The sequence below is a fragment of the Salmo salar genome, unplaced genomic scaffold (genome assembly GCF_905237065.1).
Source record: "Salmo salar unplaced genomic scaffold, Ssal_v3.1, whole genome shotgun sequence".
NCBI classification, from domain to species: domain Eukaryota; kingdom Metazoa; phylum Chordata; class Actinopteri; order Salmoniformes; family Salmonidae; genus Salmo; species Salmo salar.
In genome coordinates this window covers 20,634-46,562 of record NW_025550178.1, presented here as the reverse complement: position 1 = coordinate 46,562, position 25,929 = coordinate 20,634, and the positions used below count along the sequence as shown (strand labels likewise).

General features: G+C 51.8%; 1 protein-coding gene across 1 annotated transcript in view; it reads right to left on the bottom strand.

The window, feature by feature from the left end:
* The window catches only part of LOC106591210 (SUMO-interacting motif-containing protein 1), a gene marked incomplete at its 5' end in the record, with an annotated part of 46,641 nt that overhangs the window by 6,645 nt on the left and 14,067 nt on the right, over positions 1-25,929 (bottom strand). The window contains one exon of the mRNA XM_045713695.1: positions 24,627-25,141. Within this exon, the coding sequence (XP_045569651.1) occupies positions 24,627-25,141 (515 nt within the window). The remainder of the gene's footprint in view (positions 1-24,626; positions 25,142-25,929) is intronic.

The following is a 25,929-nucleotide window of genomic DNA, read 5'->3' as shown; positions in this document are numbered from 1 at the left end:
GGTGGTGTTGGTGTTGTATACCCCAGACAGCTATATGGTGGTGTTGTTGGCTCAGGGTTTTCTAGGTTTTCACACCGCTTTTCAAATAAATACACCAAACAAAAGAGGTCACATCAGACGTGTGTTTAGGGACCCCTCTCTGTCCCCATCCCCCCCCTCTGTCCCCATCCCCCTCTCTGTCCCCATCCCCCCCTCTCTGTCCCCATCCCCCCTCTCTGTCCCCATCCCCCCTCTCTGTCCCCATCCCCCTCTCTGTCCCCATCCCCCCCTCTCTGTCCCCATCCCCCCTCTCTGTCCCCATCGCCCCCTCTCTGTCCCCATCCCCCTCTCTGTCCCCATCCCCCCCTCTCTGTCCCCATCGGCCCCTCTCTGTCCCCATCCCCCTACCCAGACACGGTGTTTAGGTTCAACTAGATAGACACTTCTTCCATATGAGTCATTAGAATAGAAGAATAGCATCGTTGGCCTGCTGAATAGAGGGAGAGGGGGGAGGAAGGATAGAGAGGGGGAGGAAGGAGAGAGAGAGAGAGGGGCCAGGGCAGTAGAAGGAGAGAGAGGCCAGGGCAGAGGTAGGAGAGAGAGAGAGGTAGGAGAGAGAGGGGCCAGGGCAGAGGAAGGAGAGAGAGAGAGAGAGAGAGAGAGGGGCCAGGGCAGAGGAAGGAGAGAGAGAGAGGTAGGAGAGAGAGGGGCCAGGGCAGAGGAAGGAGAGAGAGAGAGGTAGGAGAGAGAGGGGCCAGGGCAGAGGAAGGAGAGAGAGAGAGGTAGGAGAGAGAGGGGCCAGGGCAGAGGAAGGAGAGAGAGAGAGGTAGGAGAGAGAGGGGCCAGGGCAGAGGAAGGAGAGAGAGAGAGGTAGGAGAGAGAGAGGGGCCAGGGCAGAGGAAGGAGAGAGAGAGAGAGAGAGAGAGAGAGAGAGGGGCCAGGGCAGAGGAAGGAGAGAGAGAGAGGTAGGAGAGAGAGGGGCCAGGGCAGAGGAAGGAGAGAGAGAGAGGTAGGAGAGAGAGGGGCCAGGGCAGAGGAAGGAGAGAGAGAGAGAGAGAGAGAGAGGGGGGCCAGGGCAGAGGAAGGAGAGAGAGAGAGGTAGGAGAGAGAGGGGCCAGGGCAGAGGAAGGAGAGGAAGAGAGAGAGAGAGAGAGGGGCCAGGGCAGAGGAAGGAGAGAGAGAGAGAGAGAGAGAGAGGGGCCAGGGCAGAGGAAGGAGAGAGAGAGAGGTAGGAGAGAGAGGCCAGGGCAGAGGTAGGAGAGAGAGAGAGAGAGAGAGAGAGAGGGGGGCCAGGGCAGAGGAAGGAGAGAGAGGCCAGGGCAGAGGTAGGAGAGAGAGAGAGAGAGAGAGAGAGAGAGAGAGGGGCCAGGGCAGAGGTAGGAGAGAGAGAGAGACAGAAAAAGGGAGGGAAAATGCTTGTTAAAGGCCATACTAGGACAAATGAGAGAGCCTCCTGCTACTCTGCTTAAACAGCTGGACAGAAAAAGGACCAGGTGGAGAGACAGAGACAGACAGAGACAGAGACAGAGACAGAGACAGAGACAGAGACAGACAGACAGACAGACAGACAGACAGACAGACAGACAGACAGACAGACAGACAGAGAGAGAGAGACACAGTGACAACAGGATGTACAACCTGTGAGGTGCTAATGGTCTTATATGCCACGGCCTGCTGCTGGGGGCGAGGACTGGCAGGGCCGGTGTGCCCTCTAACGCCCTCATCACTAAGCCTGTCTTCCCCAGCCTGTCGCCAAGACACGCTGGTCTGTCTGTCTGTCTGTCTGTCTGTCTGTCTGCCTGTCTGTCTCCCCCAGCCTGTCGCCAAGACACGCTGGCCTGTCTGTCTGTCTGCCTGCCTGTCTCCCCCAGCCTGTCGCCAAGACACGCTGGTCTGTCTGTCTGTCTGTCTGTCTGTCTGTCTGTCTGTCTGTCTGTCTGTCTGTCTGTCTGCCTGCCTACTTCAGCTGGCAGGAAGTTCTGTCCGTCTCAAGTCAGTCCTAGCAGGCAGCGGTGTCTCTGTCCAAGTCGCAGTAAGACACCGAACGATTGAATGTTCTTCTCCCTGTTTAACCTCTTACATCTAGACATAAATGCTGCCCCCTATAGCCATGACAGGTTAACAGGCATATCCTGCGTCCAGAAACCAAAAGGGTGAGAGAGGGAGGCTTTATACGGCCTGCTGGTTGAAATAGCAGTTTGGTAAAATGGGAAATTTGAGCGTCAGAAATGTGATATTATTAAAAAGGGGATGAAAGATAATTGAAAACATCAAATCTGTTATTGTCCTCTTCAGGGAAGACTTCACAATGAAAGGTTACTGTAGAGATTACAGTAGATCCAGACTGAAGGTTACTGTAGAGATTACAGTAGATCCAGACTGAAGGTTACTGTAGAGATTACAGTAGATCCAGACTAAAGGTTACTGTAGAGATTACAGTAGATCCAGACTAAAGGTTACTGTAGAGATTACAGTAGATCCAGACTAAAGGTTACTGTAGAGATTACAGTAAATCCAGACTGAAGGTTACTGTAGAGATTACAGTAGATCCAGACTGAAGGTTACTGTAGAGATTACAGTAGATCCAGACTAAAGGTTACTGTAGAGATTACAGTAGATCCAGACTAAAGGTTACTGTAGAGATTACAGCAGATCCAGACTAAAGGTTACTGTAGAGATTACAGTAGATCCAGACTAAAGGTTACTGTAGAGATTACAGCAGATCCAGACGGAAGGTTAATGTAGAGATTACAGTAGATCCAGACTGAAGGTTACTGTAGAGATTACAGTAGATCCAGACTAAAGGTTACTGTAGAGATTACAGTAGATCCAGACTAAAGGTTACTGTAGAGATTACACTAGATCCAGACTAAAGGTTAATGTAGAGATTACAGTAGATCCAGACTAAAGGTTACTGTTACTGTAGAGATTACAGCAGATCCAGACTAAAGGTTACTGTAGAGATTACAGTAGATCCAGACTGAAGGTTACTGTAGAGATTACAGTAGATCCAGACTAAAGGTTACTGTAGAGATTACAGTAGATCCAGACTGAAGGTTACTGTAGAGATTACAGTAGATCCAGACTGAAGGTTACTGTAGAGATTACAGTAGATCCAGACTAAAGGTTACTGTAGAGATTACAGTAGATCCAGACTAAAGGTTACTGTAGAGATTACAGTAGATCCAGACTAAAGGTTACTGTAGAGATTACAGTAGATCCAGACTAAAGGTTACTGTAGAGATCACAGTAGATCCAGACTAAAGGTTACTGTAGAGAAAGAGAGGTTTCCTGAACCATCAGCCCTGTACGGACTGGAACATTCAGCCTGCTAAGAGAGAGAGGTTTCCTAAACCATCAGCCCTGTACGGACTGGAACATTCAGCCTGCTAAGAGAGAGAGGCTTCCTAAACCATCAGCCCTGTACGGACTGGAACATTCAGCCTGCTAAGAGAGAGGCTTCCTAAACCATCAGCCCTGTACGGACTGGAACATTCAGCCTGCTAAGAGAGAGAGGCTTCCTAAACCATCAGCCCTGTACGGACTGGAACATTCAGCCTGCTAAGAGAGAGAGGCTTCCTAAACCATCAGCCCTGTACGGACTGGAACATTCAGCCTGCTAAGAGAGAGAGGCTTCCTAAACCATCAGCCCTGTACGGACTGAAACATTCAGCCTGCTAAGAGAGAGAGGCTTCCTAAACCATCAGCCCTGTACGGACTGAAACATTCAGCCTGCTAAGAGAGAGAGGCTTCCTAAACCATCAGCCTTGTACGGACTGGAACATTCAGCGTGCTAAGAGAGAGAGGCTTCCTAAACCATCAGCCCTGTACGGACTGGAACATTCAGCCTGCTAAGAGAGGTTTCCTGAACCATCAGCCCTGTACGGACTGGAACATTCAGCCTGCTAAGAGAGGTTTCCTGAACCATCAGCCCTGTACGGACTGGAACATTCAGCCTGCTAAGAGAGGTTTCCTGAACCATCAGCCCTGTACGGACTGGAACATTTATCCCCAGAGTCGTACGCAATAATAAATAAATAACTGAACCAGCCGATACCATGGTAACGCACGGTGTTCGTGCAACAGGTCGGAGAAAACAGGAAATCAGAGCTTCAAATAAAAACAGGAGAAAGATGCAGAGAAAAAAGGCAGGACTCGTACCTCTCTGGGGTAGATATATGAGAGGACAACAGGACTCGTACCTCTCTGGGGTAGATATATGAGAGGACAACAGGACTCGTACCTCTCTGGGGTAGATATATGAGAGGACAACAGGACTCGTACCTCTCTGGGGTAGATATATGAGAGGACAACAGGACTCGTCCCTCTCTGGGGTAGATATATGAGAGGACAACAGGACTCGTACCTCTCTGGGGTAGATATATGAGAGGACAACAGGACTCGTACCTCTCTGGGGTAGATATATGAGAGGACAACAGGACTCGTACCTCTCTGGGGTAGATATATGAGAGGACAACAGGACTCGTCCCTCTCTGGGGTAGATATATGAGAGGACAACAGGACTCGTCCCTCTCTGGGGTAGATATATGAGAGGACAACAGGACTCGTACCTCTCTGGGGTAGATATATGAGAGGACAACAGGACTCGTACCTCTCTGGGGTAGATATATGAGAGGACAACAGGACTCGTACCTCTCTGGGGTAGATATATGAGAGGACAACAGGACTCGTACCTCTCTGGGGTAGATATATGAGGTGTCAGTATGAGAGGACTCGTCCCCCTCTGGGGTAGATATATGAGAGGACAACAGGACTCGTACCTCTCTGGGGTAGATATATGAGGTGTCAGTATGAGAGGACAACAGGACTCGTACCTCTCTGGGGTAGATATATGAGGTGTCAGTATGAGGACAACAGGACTCGTACCTCTCTGGGGTAGATATATGAGGTGTCAGTATGAGGACAACAGGACTCGTACCTCTCTGGGGTAGATATATGACGTCAGTATGAGAGGACTCGTACCTCTCTGGGGTAGATATATGAGGTGTCAGTATGAGAGGACTCGTCCCTCTCTGGGGTAGATATATGAGGTGTCAGTATGAGAGGACTCGTCCCTCTCTGGGGTAGATATATGAGAGGACAACAGGACTCGTGCCTCTCTGGGGTAGATATATGAGGTGTCAGTATGAGGACAACAGGACTCGTACCTCTCTGGGGTAGATATATGAGGTGTCAGAATGAGGACAACAGGACTCGTCCCCCTCTGGGGTAGATATATGACGTCAGTATGAGGACAACAGGACTCGTCCCCCTCTGGGGTAGATATATGAGGTGTCAGAATGAGGACAACAGGACTCGTACCTCTCTGTTGTAGAGGACATGAGACACCAGTCTCCCCACTCTGGTGTAGAGGACATGAGACACCAGTCGCGTAGACACAGAAACAGACTGGATGGGCCTCAGCTTGGCAGCGCGTGATGGATTCTGCATGCACTCCTACATCTGCTCTCCTCCATCCCTCTCTCCTCCAGCCTCCTTCCTTCCTTCCCTCCATCATTCAGTCTCATTCCTTCCCTCTCCTCCTTCCTTCATCCCTCTCATCCAGTCTCCTTCCTTCATCCCTCTCTCCTCCAGTCTCCTTCCTTCCCTCTCTCATTTCAGTCTCTCTCCGTCTCCAGCTCCCTCTCCATATTACTTGCGGCAGACCGGCTGTCACGATTCTCCTCCCACTGGTTCCGTCGCTCCAGGCTGCTGTCAGCTCTCTCCTACTCTCCATGTGCTCCACAGTCTATTATGTACAGTATGGAGCTGTCTCTCACACACACACACACACACACACACACACACACACACACACACGTGAAGAACCACTCCGTCCATGATTGAAATCTGAAAGCGAGTGTCTGCATGACTCACGACTGAAAAAACATTCTAACACAAACCCGGCCCAAACTGCAACGTTTAGAAACCACCAGCAAACCCAGCCCAAACTACAAGACAACGTTTAGAAACCACCAGCAAACCCAGCCCAAACTGCAACATTTAGAAACCACCAGCAAACCCAGCCCAAACTACAAGACAACGTTTAGAAACCACCAGCAAACCCGGCCCAAACTGCAACGTTTAGAAACCACCACCAAACCCGGCCCAAACTGCAACGTTTAGAAACCACCAGCAAACCCAGCCCAAACTGCAACGTTTAGAAACCACCAGCAAACCCGGCCCAAACTGCAACGTTTAGAAACCACCAGCAAACCCAGCCCAAACTACAACGTTTAGAAACCACCAGCAAACCCAGCCCAAACTACAACGTTTAGAAACCACCAGCAAACCCGGCCCAAACTACAACGTTTAGAAACCACCAGCAAACCCAGCCCAAACTACAAGACAACGTTTAGAAACCACCAGCAAACCCGGCCCAAACTACAACGTTTAGAAACCACCAGCAAACCCGGCCCAAACTACAACGTTTAGAAACCACCAGCAAACCCGGCCCAAACTACAAGACAACGTTTAGAAACCACCAGCAAACCCGGCCCAAACTACAAGACAACGTTTAGAAACCACCAGCAAACCCGGCCCAAACTGCAACGTTTAGAAACCACCAGCAAACCCGGCCCAAACTGCAACGTTTAGAAACCACCAGCAAACCCAGCCCAAACTGCAACGTTTAGAAACCACCAGCAAACCCAGCCCAAACTACAACGTTTAGAAACCACCAGCAAACCCGGCCCAAACTACAACGTTTAGAAACCACCAGCAAACCCGGCCCAAACTGCAACGTTTAGAAACCAACAGCAAACCCAGCCCAAACTACAAGACAACGTTTAGAAACCACCAGCAAACCCGGCCCAAACTACAACGTTTAGAAACCACCAGCAAACCCGGCCCAAACTACAACGTTTAGAAACCACCAGCAAACCCGGCCCAAACTACAACGTTTAGAAACCACCAGCAAACCAGGCCCAAACTGCAACGTTTAGAAACCACCAGCAAACCCAGCCCAAACTACAACGTTTAGAAACCACCAGCAAACCCGGCCCAAACTGCAACGTTTAGAAACCACCAGCAAACCCAGCCCAAACTGCAACGTTTAGAAACCACCAGCAAACCCAGCCCAAACTGCAACGTTTAGAAACCACCAGCAAACCCAGCCCAAACTGCAACGTTTAGAAACCACCAGCAAACCCAGCCCAAACTACAACGTTTAGAAACCACCAGCAAACCCAGCCCAAACTGCAACGTTTAGAAACCACCAGCAAACCCGGCCCAAACTACAAGGCAACGTTTAGAAACCACCAGCAAACCCAGCCCAAACTACAACGTTTAGAAACCACCAGCAAACCCGGCCCAAACTACAACGTTTAGAAACCACCAGCAAACCCAGCCCAAACTACAACGTTTAGAAACCACCAGCAAACCCGGCCCAAACTGCAACGTTTAGAAACCACCAGCAAACCCGGCCCAAACTACAAGACAACGTTTAGAAACCACCAGCAAACCCGGCCCAAACTACAAGACAACGTTTAGAAACCACCAGCAAACCCAGCCCAAACTGCAACGTTTAGAAACCACCAGCAAACCCAGCCCAAACTGCAACGTTTAGAAACCACCAGCAAACCCAGCCCAAACTACAAGACAACATTTAGAAACCACCAGCAAACCCGGCCCAAACTACAAGGCAACATTTAGAAACCACCAGCAAACCCAGCCCAAACTGCAACGTTTAGAAACCACCAGCAAACCCAGCCCAAACTACAAGGCAACGTTTAGAAACCAACAGCAAACCCGGCCCAAACTACAAGACAACGTTTAGAAACCACCAGCAAACCCGGCCCAAACTACAACGTTTAGAAACCACCAGCAAACCCGGCCCAAACTACAACGTTTAGAAACCACCAGCAAACCCGGCCCAAACTACAAGACAACGTTTAGAAACCACCAGCAAACCCGGCCCAAACTACAAGACAACGTTTAGAAACCACCAGCAAACCCGGCCCAAACTGCAACGTTTAGAAACCACCAGCAAACCCGGCCCAAACTGCAACGTTTAGAAACCACCAGCAAACCCAGCCCAAACTGCAACGTTTAGAAACCACCAGCAAACCCAGCCCAAACTGCAACGTTTAGAAACCACCAGCAAACCCAGCCCAAACTACAACGTTTAGAAACCACCAGCAAACCCGGCCCAAACTACAACGTTTAGAAACCACCAGCAAACCCGGCCCAAACTGCAACGTTTAGAAACCAACAGCAAACCCAGCCCAAACTACAAGACAACGTTTAGAAACCACCAGCAAACCCGGCCCAAACTACAACGTTTAGAAACCACCAGCAAACCCGGCCCAAACTACAACGTTTAGAAACCACCAGCAAACCCGGCCCAAACTACAACGTTTAGAAACCACCAGCAAACCCAGCCCAAACTGCAACGTTTAGAAACCACCAGCAAACCCAGCCCAAACTACAACGTTTAGAAACCACCAGCAAACCCGGCCCAAACTGCAACGTTTAGAAACCACCAGCAAACCCAGCCCAAACTGCAACGTTTAGAAACCACCAGCAAACCCAGCCCAAACTGCAACGTTTAGAAACCACCAGCAAACCCAGCCCAAACTGCAACGTTTAGAAACCACCAGCAAACCCAGCCCAAACTACAACGTTTAGAAACCACCAGCAAACCCAGCCCAAACTGCAACGTTTAGAAACCACCAGCAAACCCGGCCCAAACTACAAGGCAACGTTTAGAAACCACCAGCAAACCCAGCCCAAACTACAACGTTTAGAAACTACCAGCAAACCCGGCCCAAACTACAACGTTTAGAAACCACCAGCAAACCCAGCCCAAACTACAACGTTTAGAAACCACCAGCAAACCCGGCCCAAACTGCAACGTTTAGAAACCACCAGCAAACCCGGCCCAAACTACAAGACAACGTTTAGAAACCACCAGCAAACCCGGCCCAAACTACAAGACAACGTTTAGAAACCACCAGCAAACCCAGCCCAAACTGCAACGTTTAGAAACCACCAGCAAACCCAGCCCAAACTGCAACGTTTAGAAACCACCAGCAAACCCAGCCCAAACTACAAGACAACATTTAGAAACCACCAGCAAACCCGGCCCAAACTACAAGGCAACATTTAGAAACCACCAGCAAACCCAGCCCAAACTGCAACGTTTAGAAACCACCAGCAAACCCAGCCCAAACTACAAGGCAACGTTTAGAAACCAACAGCAAACCCGGCCCAAACTGCAACGTTTAGAAACCACCAGCAAACCCGGCCCAAACTGCAACGTTTAGAAACCACCAGCAAACCCAGCCCAAACTGCAACGTTTAGAAACCACCAGCAAACCCGGCCCAAACTGCAACGTTTAGAAACCACCAGCAAACCCAGCCCAAACTACAACGTTTAGAAACCACCAGCAAACCCAGCCCAAACTACAACGTTTAGAAACCACCAGCAAACCCAGCCCAAACTACAACGTTTAGAAACCACCAGCAAACCCAGCCCAAACTGCAACGTTTAGAAACCACCAGCAAACCCAGCCCAAACTACAACGTTTAGAAACCACCAGCAAACCCAGCCCAAACTGCAACGTTTAGAAACCAACAGCAAACCCAGCCCAAACTGCAACGTTTAGAAACCACCAGCAAACCCGGCCCAAACTACAACGTTTAGAAACCAACAGCAAACCCAGCCCAAACTGCAACGTTTAGAAACCACCAGCAAACCCAGCCCAAACTACAACGTTTAGAAACCACCAGCAAACCCAGCCCAAACTACAACGTTTAGAAACCACCAGCAAACCCAGCCCAAACTGCAACGTTTAGAAACCACCAGCAAACCCAGCCCAAACTACAACGTTTAGAAACCACCAGCAAACCCAGCCCAAACTACAAGACAACGTTTAGAAACCACCAGCAAACCCAGCCCAAACTACAACGTTTAGAAACCACCAGCAAACCCAGCCCAAACTACAACGTTTAGAAACCACCAGCAAACCCAGCCCAAACTACAACGTTTAGAAACCACCAGCAAACCCAGCCCAAACTACAACGTTTAGAAACCACCAGCAAACCCAGCCCAAACTACAACGTTTAGAAACCACCAGCAAACCCAGCCCAAACTACAACGTTTAGAAACCACCAGCAAACCCAGCCCAAACTACAACGTTTAGAAACCACCAGCAAACCCAGCCCAAACTACAACGTTTAGAAACCACCAGCAAACCCGGCCCAAACTGCAACGTTTAGAAACCACCAGCAAACCCGGCCCAAACTGCAACGTTTAGAAACCACCAGCAAACCCAGCCCAAACTGCAACGTTTAGAAACCACCAGCAAACCCAGCCCAAACTGCAACGTTTAGAAACCACCAGCAAACCCAGCCCAAACTGCAACGTTTAGAAACCACCAGCAAACCCAGCCCAAACTACAACGTTTAGAAACCACCAGCAAACCCAGCCCAAACTGCAACGTTTAGAAACCACCAGCAAACCCGGCCCAAACTACAAGGCAACGTTTAGAAACCACCAGCAAACCCAGCCCAAACTACAACGTTTAGAAACCACCAGCAAACCCGGCCCAAACTACAACGTTTAGAAACCACCAGCAAACCCAGCCCAAACTACAACGTTTAGAAACCACCAGCAAACCCGGCCCAAACTGCAACGTTTAGAAACCACCAGCAAACCCGGCCCAAACTACAAGACAACGTTTAGAAACCACCAGCAAACCCAGCCCAAACTGCAACGTTTAGAAACCACCAGCAAACCCAGCCCAAACTGCAACGTTAAGAAACCACCAGCAAACCCAGCCCAAACTACAAGACAACATTTAGAAACCACCAGCAAACCCGGCCCAAACTACAAGGCAACATTTAGAAACCACCAGCAAACCCAGCCCAAACTGCAACGTTTAGAAACCACCAGCAAACCCAGCCCAAACTACAAGGCAACGTTTAGAAACCAACAGCAAACCCGGCCCAAACTGCAACGTTTAGAAACCACCAGCAAACCCGGCCCAAACTGCAACGTTTAGAAACCACCAGCAAACCCAGCCCAAACTGCAACGTTTAGAAACCACCAGCAAACCCGGCCCAAACTGCAACGTTTAGAAACCACCAGCAAACCCGGCCCAAACTACAACGTTTAGAAACCACCAGCAAACCCAGCCCAAACTACAACGTTTAGAAACCACCAGCAAACCCAGCCCAAACTACAACGTTTAGAAACCACCAGCAAACCCAGCCCAAACTGCAACGTTTAGAAACCACCAGCAAACCCAGCCCAAACTACAACGTTTAGAAACCACCAGCAAACCCAGCCCAAACTGCAACGTTTAGAAACCAACAGCAAACCCAGCCCAAACTGCAACGTTTAGAAACCACCAGCAAACCCGCCCAAACTACAACGTTTAGAAACCAACAGCAAACCCAGCCCAAACTGCAACGTTTAGAAACCACCAGCAAACCCAGCCCAAACTACAACGTTTAGAAACCACCAGCAAACCCAGCCCAAACTACAACGTTTAGAAACCACCAGCAAACCCAGCCCAAACTGCAACGTTTAGAAACCACCAGCAAACCCAGCCCAAACTACAACGTTTAGAAACCACCAGCAAACCCAGCCCAAACTACAAGACAACGTTTAGAAACCACCAGCAAACCCAGCCCAAACTACAACGTTTAGAAACCACCAGCAAACCCAGCCCAAACTACAACGTTTAGAAACCACCAGCAAACCCAGCCCAAACTACAACGTTTAGAAACCACCAGCAAACCCAGCCCAAACTACAACGTTTAGAAACCACCAGCAAACCCAGCCCAAACTACAACGTTTAGAAACCACCAGCAAACCCAGCCCAAACTACAACGTTTAGAAACCACCAGCAAACCCAGCCCAAACTACAACGTTTAGAAACCACCAGCAAACCCAGCCCAAACTACAACGTTTAGAAACCACCAGCAAACCCGGCCCAAACTGCAACGTTTAGAAACCACCAGCAAACCCGGCCCAAACTGCAACGTTTAGAAACCACCAGCAAACCCGGCCCAAACTGCAACGTTTAGAAACCACCAGCAAACCCAGCCCAAACTGCAACGTTTAGAAACCACCAGCAAACCCGGCCCAAACTGCAACGTTTAGAAACCAACAGCAAACCCAGCCCAAACTGCAACGTTTAGAAACCACCAGCAAACCCGGCCCAAACTGCAACGTTTAGAAACCAACAGCAAACCCGGCCCAAACTACAACATTTAGAAACCACCAGCAAACCCGGCCCAAACTGCAACGTTTAGAAACCACCAGCAAACCCGGCCCAAACTGCAACGTTTAGAAACCACCAGCAAACCCGGCCCAAACTGCAACGTTTAGAAACCACCAGCAAACCCGGCCCAAACTGCAACGTTTAGAAACCAACAGCAAACCCGCCCAAACTGCAACGTTTAGAAACCACCAGCAAACCCGGGCCCAAACTGCAACGTTTAGAAACCAACAGCAAACCCGGCCCAAACTACAACATTTAGAAACCACCAGCAAACCCAGCCCAAACTGCAACGTTTAGAAACCACCAGCAAACCCAGCCCAAACTACAACATTTAGAAACCACCAGCAAACCCAGCCCAAACTGCAACGTTTAGAAACCACCAGCAAACCCAGAACAGAGAACAGAACGTCCATCTAGAGGAGACTGAGATACCCCCGGTCTAGTTTACCCAATCCCCGGTCTAGTTTACCCGGCCAGCCCCCGGGTCTAGTCTACCCGGCCAGCCCCCGGTCTAGTCTACCCGGCCAGCCCCCGGTCTAGTCTACCCGGCCAGCCCCCGGTCTAGTCTACCCGGCCAGCCCCCGGTCTAGTCTACCCGGCCAGCCCCGGTCTAGTCTACCCGGCCAGCCCCCGGTCTAGTCTACCCGGCCAGCCCCCGGTCTAGTCTACCCGGCCAGCCCCGGTCTAGTCTACCCGGCCAGCCCCCCGGTCTAGTCTACCCGGCCAGCCCCCGGTCTAGTCTACCCGGCCAGCCCCCGGTCTAGTCTACCCGGCCAGCCCCCGGGTCTAGTCTACCCGGCCAGCCCCCGGTCTAGTCTACCCGGCCAGCCCCCCGGGCTAGTCTACCCGGCCAGCCCCCGGTCTAGTCTACCCGGCCAGCCCCCGGTCTAGTCTACCCAGCCAGCCCCCGGTCTAGTCTACCCCAGCCAGCCCCCGGTCTAGTCTACCCCAGCCAGACCCCGGTCTAGTCTACCCCAGCCAGCCCCGGTCTAGTTTACCCCAGCCCCGGTCTAGTTTACCCCAGCCCCGGTCTAGTTTACCCCAGCCCCGGTCTAGTTTACCCCAGCCCCGGTCTAGTTTACCCCAGCCCCGGTCTAGTTTACCCCAGCCCCGGTCTAGTTTACCCCAGCCCCGGTCTAGTTTACCCCAGCCCCGGGTCTAGTCTACCCAGCCAGCCCCCGGTCTAGTCTACCCAGCCAGCCCCGGTCTAGTCTACCCAGCCAGCCCCCGGTCTAGTCTACCCAGCCAGCCCCGGTCTAGTCTACCCAGCCAGCCCCCGGTCTAGTCTACCCAGCCAGCCCCCGGTCTAGTCTACCCAGCCAGCCCCCGGTCTAGTCTACCCAGCCAGCCCCGGTCTAGTCTACCCAGCCAGCCCCCGGTCTAGTCTACCCAGCCAGCCCCCGGTCTAGTCTACCCAGCACTGGTCTAGTTTACCCCTAGCCCCGGTCTAGCTTACCCCAGCCCCGGGCTAGTTTACCCCAGCCCCGGGCTAGTTTACCCCAGCCCCGGGCTAGTTTACCCCAGCCCCGGGCTAGTTTACCCCAGCCCCGGGCTAGTTTACCCCAGCCCCGGGCTAGTTTACCCCAGCCCCGGGCTAGTTTACCCCAGCCCCGGGCTAGTTTACCCCAGCCCCGGGCTAGTTTACCCCAGCCCCGGGCTAGTTTACCCCAGCCCCGGGCTAGTTTACCCCAGCCCCGGTCTAGTTTACCCCAGCCCCGGTCTAGTTTACCCCAGCCCCGGTCTAGTTTACCCCAGCCCCGGTCTAGTTTACCCCAGCCCCGGTCTAGTTTACCCCAGCCCCGGTCTAGTTTACCCCAGCCCCGGTCTAGTTTACCCCAGCCCCGGTCTAGTTTACCCCAGCCCCGGTCTAGTTTACCCCAGCCCCGGTCTAGTTTACCCCAGCCCCGGTCTAGTTTACCCCAGCCCCGGTCTAGTTTACCCCAGCCCCGGTCTAGTTTACCCCAGCCCCGGTCTAGTTTACCCCAGCCCCGGTCTAGTTTACCCCAGCCCCGGTCTAGTTTACCCCAGCCCCGGTCTAGTTTACCCCAGCCCCGGTCTAGTTTACCCCAGCCCCGGTCTAGTTTACCCAGCCCCGGTCTAGTCTACCCGGCCAGCCCCCCGGTCTAGTCTACCCGGCCAGCCCCCGGTCTAGTCTACCCGGCCAGCCCCCCGGTCTAGTCTACCCGGCCAGCCCCGGGTCTAGTCTACCCGGCCAGCCCCCCGGGTCTAGTCTACCCGGCCAGCCCCCGGTCTAGTCTACCCGGCCAGCCCCCCCGGTCTAGTCTACCCGGCCAGCCCCCGGTCTAGTCTACCCGGCCAGCCCCGGTCTAGTCTACCCAGCCAGCCCCGGTCTAGTCTACCCAGCCAGCCCCCGGTCTAGTTTACCCCAGCCCCCGGTCTAGTTTACCCCAGCCCCGGTCTAGTTTACCCCAGCCCCGGTCTAGTTTACCCCAGCCCCGGTCTAGTTTACCCCAGCCCCGGTCTAGTTTACCCCAGCCCCGGTCTAGTTTACCCCAGCCCCGGTCTAGTTTACCCCAGCCCCGGTCTAGTCTACCCAGCCCCGGTCTAGTCTACCCAGCCCCGGTCTAGTCTACCCAGCCAGCACCCGGTCTAGTCTACCCAGCCAGCCCCCGGTCTAGTCTACCCAGCCAGCCCCCGGTCTAGTCTACCCAGCCAGCCCCCGGTCTAGTCTACCCAGCCAGCCCCCGGTCTAGTCGACCCAGCCCCCCCCCGGTCTAGTCTACCCAGCCAGCCCCGGTCTAGTCTACCCAGCCAGCCCCCCGGTCTAGTCTACCCAGCCAGCCCCCGGTCTAGTCTACCCAGCCAGCCCCGGTCTAGTCTACCCAGCCAGCCCCCGGTCTAGTTTACCCAGCCCCGGTCTAGTCTACCCAGCCCTGGTCTAGTTTACCCCAGCCCCGGTCTAGTCTACCCAGCCCCGGTCTAGTCTACCCAGCCCCGGTCTAGTTTACCCCAGCCCCGGTCTAGTCTACCCAGCCCCGGTCTAGTCTACCCAGCCCTGGTCTAGTCTGTTACAGACCAGTGAACTCAAAGCACTCCCAAGCAGACATCAGCTATCGTAGTGTTTATGGAGAGACGGGCAGATGGAATCTGATGGCGTTTAGCCTTTAACCTGGGCTCTCTGCAGCATTTGAAGAGTGTTTAAATGCTGCAGTGTGTGGGAGGGAGAGGCTGCAGTCTCAGGGAGAGGACTGACAGGGCTCCATAGGCCTCCTAGTGATGCTAAGCAGCTGTTGTATGGGATCAGTCACCAAGAGGCCCGACAAACACAGCCAGCGTCCTAAACAGCACCCTCTTCCCTATATAGTGCACTAGATAGAACCCTCCCAGCTACAGGTCTATCCCAGCCAGTAACAACAGGCTGTGGCTTCACGTGTGCTCGGCCGGGACCACAAGGGTCCGTGGGCCGAAGCTCGGCCGGGACCACAAGGGTCCGTGGGCCGAAGCTCGGCCGGGACCACAAGGGTCCGTGGGCCGAAGCTCGGCCGGGACCATAAGGGTCCGTGGGCTGAAGCTTGGATAGGACCATACAATTGATTAAATCATTTAATACCACATAATGACAAAGCAAAAACAGATTTTTAGAGAAAAAAATTAAATATCACATTTCCATAAGTATTCAGACCCTTTACTCAGTACTTTGTTGAAGCACCTTTTGGCAGCGATTACATCCTCTAGTCTTCTTGGGTTTGACGCTACAAACTTGGAAAACCTGTATTTGGGAGTTTCTCCCATTCTTCTCTGCTGATCCTCTCAAGCTCTGTCAGGTTGGATGGGGAGCGTCGCTGCACAGCTATTTTCAGGTCTCTCCGGAGATGTTCGATCAGGTTCAAGTCCGGGCTCTGGCTGGGACACTCAAGGACATTCAGAGACTTGTCCCGAAGCCACTCCTGTGTTGTCTTGGCTGTGTGTTTAGGGTCGTTGTCCTGTTGGAAGGTGAACCTTCACCCCAGTCTGAGGTCCTGAGCAGGTTTTCATCAAGGATCTCTGTACTTTGCTCCGTTCATCTTTCCTTCGATCCTGACTAGTCTCCCAGTCCCTGCTGCTGAAAAACATCCCCACAGCATGATGCTGCCACCACCATGCTTCACCATAGGGATGGTGCCAGGTTTCCTCCAGACGTGACGCTTGGCATTCAGGCCAAAGAGTTCAATCTTGGTTTCATCAGACCAGTGCATCTTGTTTCTCATGGTCTCAGAGTCCTTTAGGTGCCTTTTGGCAAACTCCAAGTGGGCTGTCATGTGCCTTTTACTGAGGAGTGGCTTCCGTCTGGCCACTCTACCATAAAGACCTGATTGGTGGAGTGCTGCAGAGATGGTTGTCCTTCTGGAAGGTTCTCCCATCTCCACAGAGGAACTCTGGAGCTCTGTCAGAGTGACCATCGGGTTCTTGGTCACCTCCCTGACCAAGGCCCTTCTCCCCCGATTGCTCAGTTTGGCCGGGCGGCCAGCTCTAGGAAGAGTCTTGGTGGTTCCAAACTTCTTCCATTTAAGAACGATGGAGGCCACTGCGTTCTTGGGGACCTTCAATGCAGCAGAAATGTTTTGGTGCCCTTCCCCAGACCTGTGCCTCGACACAATACTGCTCTAAGTACAATTCCTTTGACCTCATGGCTTGGTTTTTACTCTGACATGCACTGTCAACTGTGGGACCTTATATAGACAGGTGTGTGCCTTTCCAAATCATGTCTAATCAATTGAATTTACCACAGGTGGACTCCAATCAGGGTGTAGAAACATTAAGGATGTTCAATGGAAACAGGATGCACCTGAGCTCAGTTTAGAGTCCCTGTGGCTCAGTTGGTAGAGCATGGTGTTTGCAACGCCAGCGTTGTGGGTTCGATTCTTAACCTGTTTATGTCATTATGAGGCACTGTGTGTAGATTGCTGATAATATTTTGTATTTAGTCCATTTTCGAATATGGCTGTAACATAAAATGTGGAAAAAGTCAAGGGGTCTGAATACTTTCCGAATGCACTGAATACCGCATCTAAAGTCAATCTGGTGGCCGCCCCTCAATCTTCGCTAGCTAGCTAGCTAACGTTATACTGCATCTAAAGTCAATCTGGTGGCCTCCCCTCAATCTTCGATAGCTAGCTAGCTAGCTAACGTTATACTGCATCTAAAGTCAATCTGGTGGCCGCCCCTCAATCTTCGATAGCTAGCTAGCTAACGTTATACTGCATCTAAAGTCAATCTGGTGGCCTCCCCTCAATCTTCGCTAGCTAGCTAACGTTATACTGCATCTAAAGTCAATCTGGTGGCCTCCCCTCAATCTTCGATAGCTAGCTAGCTAGCTAACGTTATACTGCATCTAAAGTCAATCTGGTGGCCGCCCCTCAATCTTCGCTAGCTAGCTAGCTAACGTTATACTGCATCTAAAGTCAATCTGGTGGCCGCCCCTAAATCTTCGCTAGCTAGCTAGCTAACGTTATACTGCATCTAAAGTCAATCTGGTGGCCTCCCCTAAATCTTCGCTAGCTAGCTAGCTAACGTTATACTGCATCTAAAGTCAATCCGGTGGCCTCCCCTCAATCTTCGCTAGCTAGCTAACGTTATACTGCATCTAAAGTCAATCTGGTGGCCTCCCCTCAATCTTCGATAGCTAGCTAGCTAACGTTATACTGCATCTAAAGTCAATCTGGTGGCCTCCCCTAAATCTTCGCTAGCTAGCTAACGTTATACTGCATCTAAAGTCAATCCGGTGGCCTCCCCTCAATCTTCGCTAGCTAGCTAGCTAACATTATACTGCATCTAAAGTCAATCCGGTGGCCTCCCCTCAATCTTCGATAGCTAGCTAACGTTATACTGCATCTAAAGTCAATCTGGTGGCCTCCCCTCAATCTTCGCTAGCTAGCTAACGTTATACTGCATCTAAAGTCAATCTGGTGGCCTCCCCTCAATCTTCGCTAGCTAGCTAACGTTATACTGCATCTAAAGTCAATCTGGTGGCCTCCCCTCAATCTTCGATAGCTAGCTAACATTATACTGCATCTAAAGTTAATCTGGCAACATCAAAAATAATGACAAAAGGTTTTTCTTACTAATTATTTGCTTCCTTTTGAATGTCATTGTATTTCCAAGCCACTAATACACACTTTTAATGAAATCTTCACCAGCGCTCATTGACGATGCATTGAGTAGAATGCTCAGGTCGGGCATCAGTCCAAAACAAAACGTTCAAAACAATATAATGACGAAACATGCGACCCAGGAATAGATTAACTCCAGCTAGGCTAGTTGAGAACAAGTCCTTTATTTAACCAGGTAGGCTAGTTGAGAACAAGTCCTTTATTTAACCAGCTAGGCTAGTTGAGAACAAGTCCTTTATTTAACCAGGTAGGCTAGTTGAGAACAAGTCCTTTATTTAACCAGGTTAGGCTAGTTGAGAACAAGTCCTTTATTTAACCAGGTAGGCTAGTTGAGAACAAGTCCTTTATTTAACCAGGTAGGCTAGTTGAGAACAAGTCCTTTATTTAACCAGCTAGGCTAGTTGAGAACAAGTCCTTTATTTAACCAGGTAGGCTAGTTGAGAACAAGTTCTCATTTACAATTGCGACCTGGCCAAGATAAAGCAAAGCAGTTTGACAACATACAACAACAACAGAGTTACACATGGAGTAAAACAAACATACAGTCAATAATACAGTAGAAAAATAAGTCTATATACAATGTGAGCAAATGAGGTGAGATAAGGGAGGTAAAGGCAATAAATAGGCCATGGTGGCAAAGTAAATACAATATAGCAAGTAAAACACTGGAATGGTAGATTTGTAGTGGAAGAAAGTGCAAAGTACAAATAGAAATAATGGGGTGCAAAGGAGCTAAATAAATAAATACAGTAGGGGAAGAGGTAATTGTTTGGGGCTAAATTATAGATGGGCTGTGTACAGGTGCAGTGATCTGTGAGCTGCTCTGACAGCTGGTGCTTAAAGCTAGTGAGGGAGATAAGCGTTTCCAGTTTCAATTTGTGGCATATACTTCTCCTAATATATCATACATAACCTAAAGCAGCGTTAAAAATTATTCTTGTCCTTCCTTCTAACCTATCGACTCTCTCTTCCCCCCCCCCACCAATCGGTCCTTTATGTCATAACTCAACCCTTTAACTCTACAGAGTCTGAGAAACGATCCTCTGAAAGCTCGGTTGAGATTATGTCCACAGCAGGACAAGCCTATACGCTTCAAGGAGAAGTTCATAACCGCACTCCCCGATGGCACTCTGTCTGGCGGCTGTTGCTAAGCAGCGAGAGCTCTGCGGCGAATAGAGAACGTCAGAGAGAAAGAAGTGGGGAAAAAAACTCCAGAAAGTTGTGGATGAAGGTGCTGCTAGATCCTATAGAGCTTGTGGTCGCAGACTGGTCCATCGCCAAAACGTTTAAAACCCATGACTAGAGAGAGAGAGAGAGAGACTGTCAACACGTGCCTTCGTCCTTCGTCCCACTCAGAGCTGTCAACACGTGCCTTTGTCCTTCGTCCCACTCAGAGCTGTCAACACGTGCCTTTGTCCTTCGTCCCACTCAGAGCTGTCAACACGTGCCTTCGTCCTTCGTCCCACTCAGAGCTGTCAACACGTGCCTTCGTCCTTCGTCCCACTCAGAGCTGTCAACACGTGCCTTCGTCCTTCGTCCCACTCAGAGCTGTCAACACGTGCCTTCGTCCTTCGTCCCACTCAGAGCTGTCAACACGTGCCTTCGTCCTTCGTCCCACTCAGAGCTGTCAACACGTGCCTTCGTCCTTCGTGCCACTCAGAGCTGTCAACACGTGCCTTCGTCCTTCGTCCCACTCAGAGCTGTCAACACGTGCCTTCGTCCTTCGTCCCACTCAGAGCTGTCAACACGTGCCTTCGTCCTTCGTCCCACTCAGAGCTGTCAACACGTGCCTTCGTCCTTCGTCCCACTCAGAGCTGTCAACACGTGCCTTCGTCGCCTTCGTCCCACTCAGAGCTGTCAACACGTGCCTTCGTCCTTCGTCCCACTCAGAGCTGTCAACACGTGCCTTCGTCCTTCGTGCCACTCAGAGCTGTCAACACGTGCCTTCGTCCTTCGTCCCACTCAGAGCTGTCAACACGTGCCTTCGTCCTTCGTCCCACTCAGAGCTGTCAACACGTGCCTTCGTCCTTCGTCCCACTCAGAGCTGTCAACACGTGCCTTCGTCCTTCGTGCCACTCAGAGCTGTCAACACGTGCCTTCGTCCTTCGTCCCACTCAGAGCTGTCAACACGTGCCTTTGTCCTTCGTCCCACTCAGCCCTGTCAACACGTGCCTTTGTCCTTTGTCCTTCGTGCCACTCAGAGCTGTCAACAGTAATGAATGAGGTGAAAAGTGTATCGATAGACCTGCATTGTTATTATTAGTTTTTCTAAATATCAAGGAATTTCACTTTCTCTGTTCATAGGAGCAACAAGGTGAATTTGTTAACGAGGCAGAAATAATGTGGTGAGACTCGAGTTTCACCATCAGCTGGAAGACGGTGTCCCGAACTGGGTCAGTGCCATTGGTGGAAAGGGAGAAGGAGAGGCGGACCCTAACTGGGTCAGTGCCATTGGTGGAAAGGGAGAACGAGAGGCGGACCCGAACTGGGTCAGTGTCATTGGTGGAAAGGGAGAACGAGAGGCGGACCCGAACTGGGTCAGTGTCATTGGTGGAAAGGGAGAACGAGAGGCGGACCCTAACTGGCTCAGTGCCATTGGTGGAAAGGGAGAACGAGAGGCGGACCCTAACTGGGTCAGTGTCATTGGTGGAAAGGGAGAACGAGAGGCGGACCCTAACTGGCTCAGTGTCATTGGTGGAAAGGGAGAACGAGAGGCGGACCCTAACTGGGTCAGTGCCATTGGTGGAAAGGGAGAACGAGAGGCGGACCCTAACTGGCTCAGTGCCATTGGAGGAAAGGGAGAACGAGAGGCGGACCCTAACTGGGTCAGTGTCATTGGAGGAAAGGGAGAAGGAGAGGCGGGCCCTAACACGGCCAACGGTAGTAGAGGCTCAGAGGAGAGACAGGCAAACCCACAGTAGTAGAGGCTCAGAGGAGAGAAAGTCTAACCCACAGTAGTAGAGGCTCAGAGGAGAGACAGGCAAACCCACAGTAGTAGAGGCTCAGAGGAGAGACAGGCAAACCCACAGTAGTAGAGGCTCAGAGGAGAGACAGGCAAACTCACAGTAGTAGAGGCTCAGAGGAGAGACAGGCAAACCCACAGTAGTAGAGGCTCAGAGGAGAGACAGGCAAACCCACAGTAGTAGAGGCTCAGAGAGACAGGCAAACCCACAGCAGTAGAGACTCAGAGGAGAGACAGGCAAACCCACAGTAGTAGAGGCTCAGAGGAGAGACAGGCAAACTCACAGTAGTAGAGGCTCAGAGGAGAGACAGGCAAACCCACAGTAGTAGAGGCTCAGAGGAGAGACAGGCAAACCCACAGTAGTAGAGGCTCAGAGAGACAGGCAAACCCACAGGAGTAGAGGCTCAGAGGAGAGAGACAGGCAAACCCACAGTAGTAGAGGCTCAGAGGAGAGAGACAGGCAAACCCACAGTAGTAGAGGCTCAGAGGAGAGAGACAGGCAAACCCACAGTAGTAGAGGCTCAGAGGAGAGAGACAGGCAAACCCACAGTAGTAGAGGCTCAGAGGAGAGACAGGCAAACCCACAGTAGTAGAGGCTCAGAGGAGAGACAGGCAAACTCACAGTAGTAGAGGCTCAGAGGAGAGACAGGCAAACCCACAGTAGTAGAGGCTCAGAGGAGAGACAGGCAAACCCACAGTAGTAGAGGCTCAGAGAGACAGGCAAACCCACAGCAGTAGAGACTCAGAGGAGAGACAGGCAAACCCACAGTAGTAGAGGCTCAGAGGAGAGACAGGCAAACTCACAGTAGTAGAGGCTCAGAGGAGAGACAGGCAAACCCACAGTAGTAGAGGCTCAGAGGAGAGACAGGCAAACCCACAGTAGTAGAGGCTCAGAGAGACAGGCAAACCCACAGGAGTAGAGGCTCAGAGAGACAGGCAAACCCACAGCAGTAGAGGCTCAGAGGAGAGAGACAGGCAAACCCACAGTAGTAGAGGCTCAGAGGAGAGAGACAGGCAAACCCACAGTAGTAGAGGCTCAGAGGAGAGACAGGCAAACCCACAGTAGTAGAGGCTCAGAGGAGAGACAGGCAAACCCACAGTAGTAGAGGCTCAGAGAGACAGGCAAACCCACAGTAGTAGAGGCTCAGAGAGACAGGCAAACCCACAGTAGTAGAGGCTCAGAGAGACAGGCAAACCCACAGTAGTAGAGGCTCAGAGAGACAGGCAAACCCACAGTAGTAGAGGCTCAGAGAGACAGGCAAACCCACAGGAGTAGAGGCTCAGAGAGACAGGCAAACCCACAGCAGTAGAGGCTCAGAGGAGAGAGACAGGCAAACCCACAGTAGTAGAGGCTCAGAGGAGAGAGACAGGCAAACCCACAGTAGTAGAGGCTCAGAGGAGAGACAGGCAAACCCACAGTAGTAGAGGCTCAGAGGAGAGACAGGCAAACCCACAGTAGTAGAGGCTCAGAGAGACAGGCAAACCCACAGTAGTAGAGGCTCAGAGGAGAGACAGGCAAACCCACAGTAGTAGAGGCTCAGAGAGACAGGCAAACCCACAGTAGTAGAGGCTCAGAGGAGAGACAGGCAAACCCACAGTAGTAGAGGCTCAGAGGAGAGACAGGCAAACCCACAGTAGTAGAGGCTCAGAGGAGAGACAGGCAAACCCACAGTAGTAGAGGCTCAGAGGAGAGACAGGCAAACCCACAGTAGTAGAGGCTCAGAGGAGAGACAGGCAAACCCACAGTAGTAGAGGCTCAGAGAGACAGGCAAACCCACAGTAGTAGAGGCTCAGAGAGACAGGCAAACCCACAGTAGTAGAGGCTCAGAGAGACAGGCAAACCCACAGTAGTAGAGGCTCAGAGAGACAGGCAAACCCACAGTAGTAGAGGCTCAGAGAGACAGGCAAACCCACAGCAGTAGAGGCTCAGAGGAGAGAGACAGGCAAACCCACAGTAGTAGAGGCTCAGAGGAGAGAGACAGGCAAACCCACAGTAGTAGAGGCTCAGAGGAGAGACAGGCAAACCCACAGTAGTAGAGGCTCAGAGGAGAGACAGGCAAACCCACAGTAGTAGAGGCTCAGAGGAGAGACAGGCAAACCCACAGTAGTAGAGGCTCAGAGGAGAGACAGGCAAACCCACAGTAGTAGAGGCTCAGAGGAGAGACAGGCAAACCCACAGTAGTAGAGGCTCAGAGGAGAGACAGGCAAACCCACAGTAGTAGAGGCTCAGAGGAGAGACAGGCAAACCCACAGTAGTAGAGGCTCAGAGGAGAGACAGGCAAACCCACAGTAGTAGAGGCTCAGAGGAGAGACAGGCAAACCCACAGTAGTAGAGGCTCAGAGAGACAGGCAAACCCACAGTAGTAGAGGCTCAGAGGAGAGAGACAGGCAAACCCACAGTAGTAGAGACTCAGAGAGACAGGCAAACCCACAGCAGTAGAGGCTCAGAGGAGAGACAGGCAAACCCACAGCAGTAGAGGCTCAGAGGAGAGACAGGCAAACCCACAGCAGTAGAGGCTCAGAGGAGAGAGACAGGCAAACCCACAGTAGTAGAGGCTCAGAGAGACAGGCAAACCCACAGCAGTAGAGGCTCAGAGGAGAGAGACAGGCAAACCCACAGTAGTAGAGGCTCAGAGAGACAGGCAAACCCACAGGAGTAGAGGCTCAGAAGAGAGACAGGCAAACCCACAGGAGTAGAGGCTCAGAGAGACAGGCAAACCCACAGGAGTAGAGGCTCAGAGAGACAGGCAAACCCACAGTAGTAGAGGCTCAGAGGAGAGACAGGCAAACCCACAGTAGTAGAGGCTCAGAGGAGAGACAGGCAAACCCACAGGAGTAGAGACTCAGAGGAGAGACAGGCAAACCCACAGGAGTAGAGGCTCAGAGGAGAGACAGGCAAACCCACAGGAGTAGAGGCTCAGAGGAGAGACAGGCAAACCCACAGTAGTAGAGGCTCAGAGGAGAGACAGGCAAACCCACAGTAGTAGAGGCTCAGAGAGACAGGCAAACCCACAGTAGTAGAGGCTCAGAGAGACAGGCAAACCCACAGTAGTAGAGGCTCAGAGGAGAGACAGGCAAACCCACAGTAGTAGAGGCTCAGAGGAGAGACAGGCAAACCCACAGCAGTAGAGGCTCAGAGGAGAGACAGGCAAACCCACAGCAGTAGAGGCTCAGAGGAGAGACAGGCAACCCCACAGGAGTAGAGGCTCAGAGGAGAGACAGGCAAACTCACAGTAGTAGAGGCTCAGAGAGACAGGCAAACCCACAGCAGTAGAGGCTCAGAGGAGAGAGACAGGCAAACCCACAGCTTGGTGGTTACAGATCTGTGTGTCTACTCCTTACCTGGTGGAACTCTGGGATACCTTCAGGACTGCAGGTGGGCTGGGTCTTCTGTCCAGGTGAGTTGGGTCTTCTGTCCAGGTGAGTTGGGTCTTCTGTCCAGGTGAGCTGGGTCTTCTGTCCAGGTGAGCTGGGTCTTCTGTCCAGGTGAGCTGGGTCTTCTGTCCAGGTGAGCTGTGTCTGCTCTGGGGCGTGGTTCTGTCTGTCCTGCAGGTGAGTTGTGTCTGCTCTGGGGCGTGGTTCTGTCTGTCCTGCAGGTGAGTTGTGTCTGCTCTGGGGCGTGGTTCTGTCTGTCCTGCAGGTGAGTTGTGTCTGCTCTGGGGCGTGGTTCTGTCTGTCCAGGTGAGTTGTGTCTGCTCTGGGGCGTGGTTCTGTCTGTCCAGGTGAGTTGTGTCTGCTCTGGGGCGTGGTTCTGTCTGTCCAGGTGAGTTGTGTCTGCTCTGGGGCGTGGTTCTGTCTGTCCTGCAGGTGAGTCTGATGGGTCAGGTAAGTGATGTCCTCCCACAGCCACAGGTGAGCTCACCTGGATGTTACGGACAACAGCACCTGGTGGAGGAAGAGACACACCTTATTCCTCAGGTGTCCTGGTTCAGAAATTACCATGGCAACCCAATCCCTCCTGGTAATACAGTACAGAACCCCAATCCCTCCTGGTAATACAGCACAGAACCCAATCCCTCCTGGTAATACAGTACAGAACCCAATCCCTCCTGGTAATACAGCACAGAACCCAATCCCTCCTGGTAATACAATACAGAACCCAATCCCTCCTGGTAATACAGCACAGAACCCCAATCCCTCCTGGTAATACAGCACAGAACCCAATCCCTCCTGGTAATACAGTACAGAACCCAATCCCTCCTGGTAATACAGCACAGAACCCCAATCCCTCCTGGTAATACAGCACAGAACCCAATCCCTCCTGGTAATACAGTACAGAACCCCAATCCCTCCTGGTAATACAGTACAGAACCCCAATCCCTCCTGGTAATACAGCACAGAACCCAATCCCTCCTGGTAATACAGCACAGAACCCCAATCCCTCCTGGTAATACAGCACAGAACCCAATCCCTCCTGGTAATACAATACAGAACCCAATCCCTCCTGGTAATACAGCACAGAACCCCAATCCCTCCTGGTAATACAGCACAGAACCCAATCCCTCCTGGTAATACAGCACAGAACCCAATCCCTCCTGGTAATACAGCACAGAACCCAATCCCTCCTGGTAATACAGTACAGAACCCAATCCCTCCTGGTAATACAGCACAGAACCCCAATCCCTCCTGGTAATACAGCACAGAA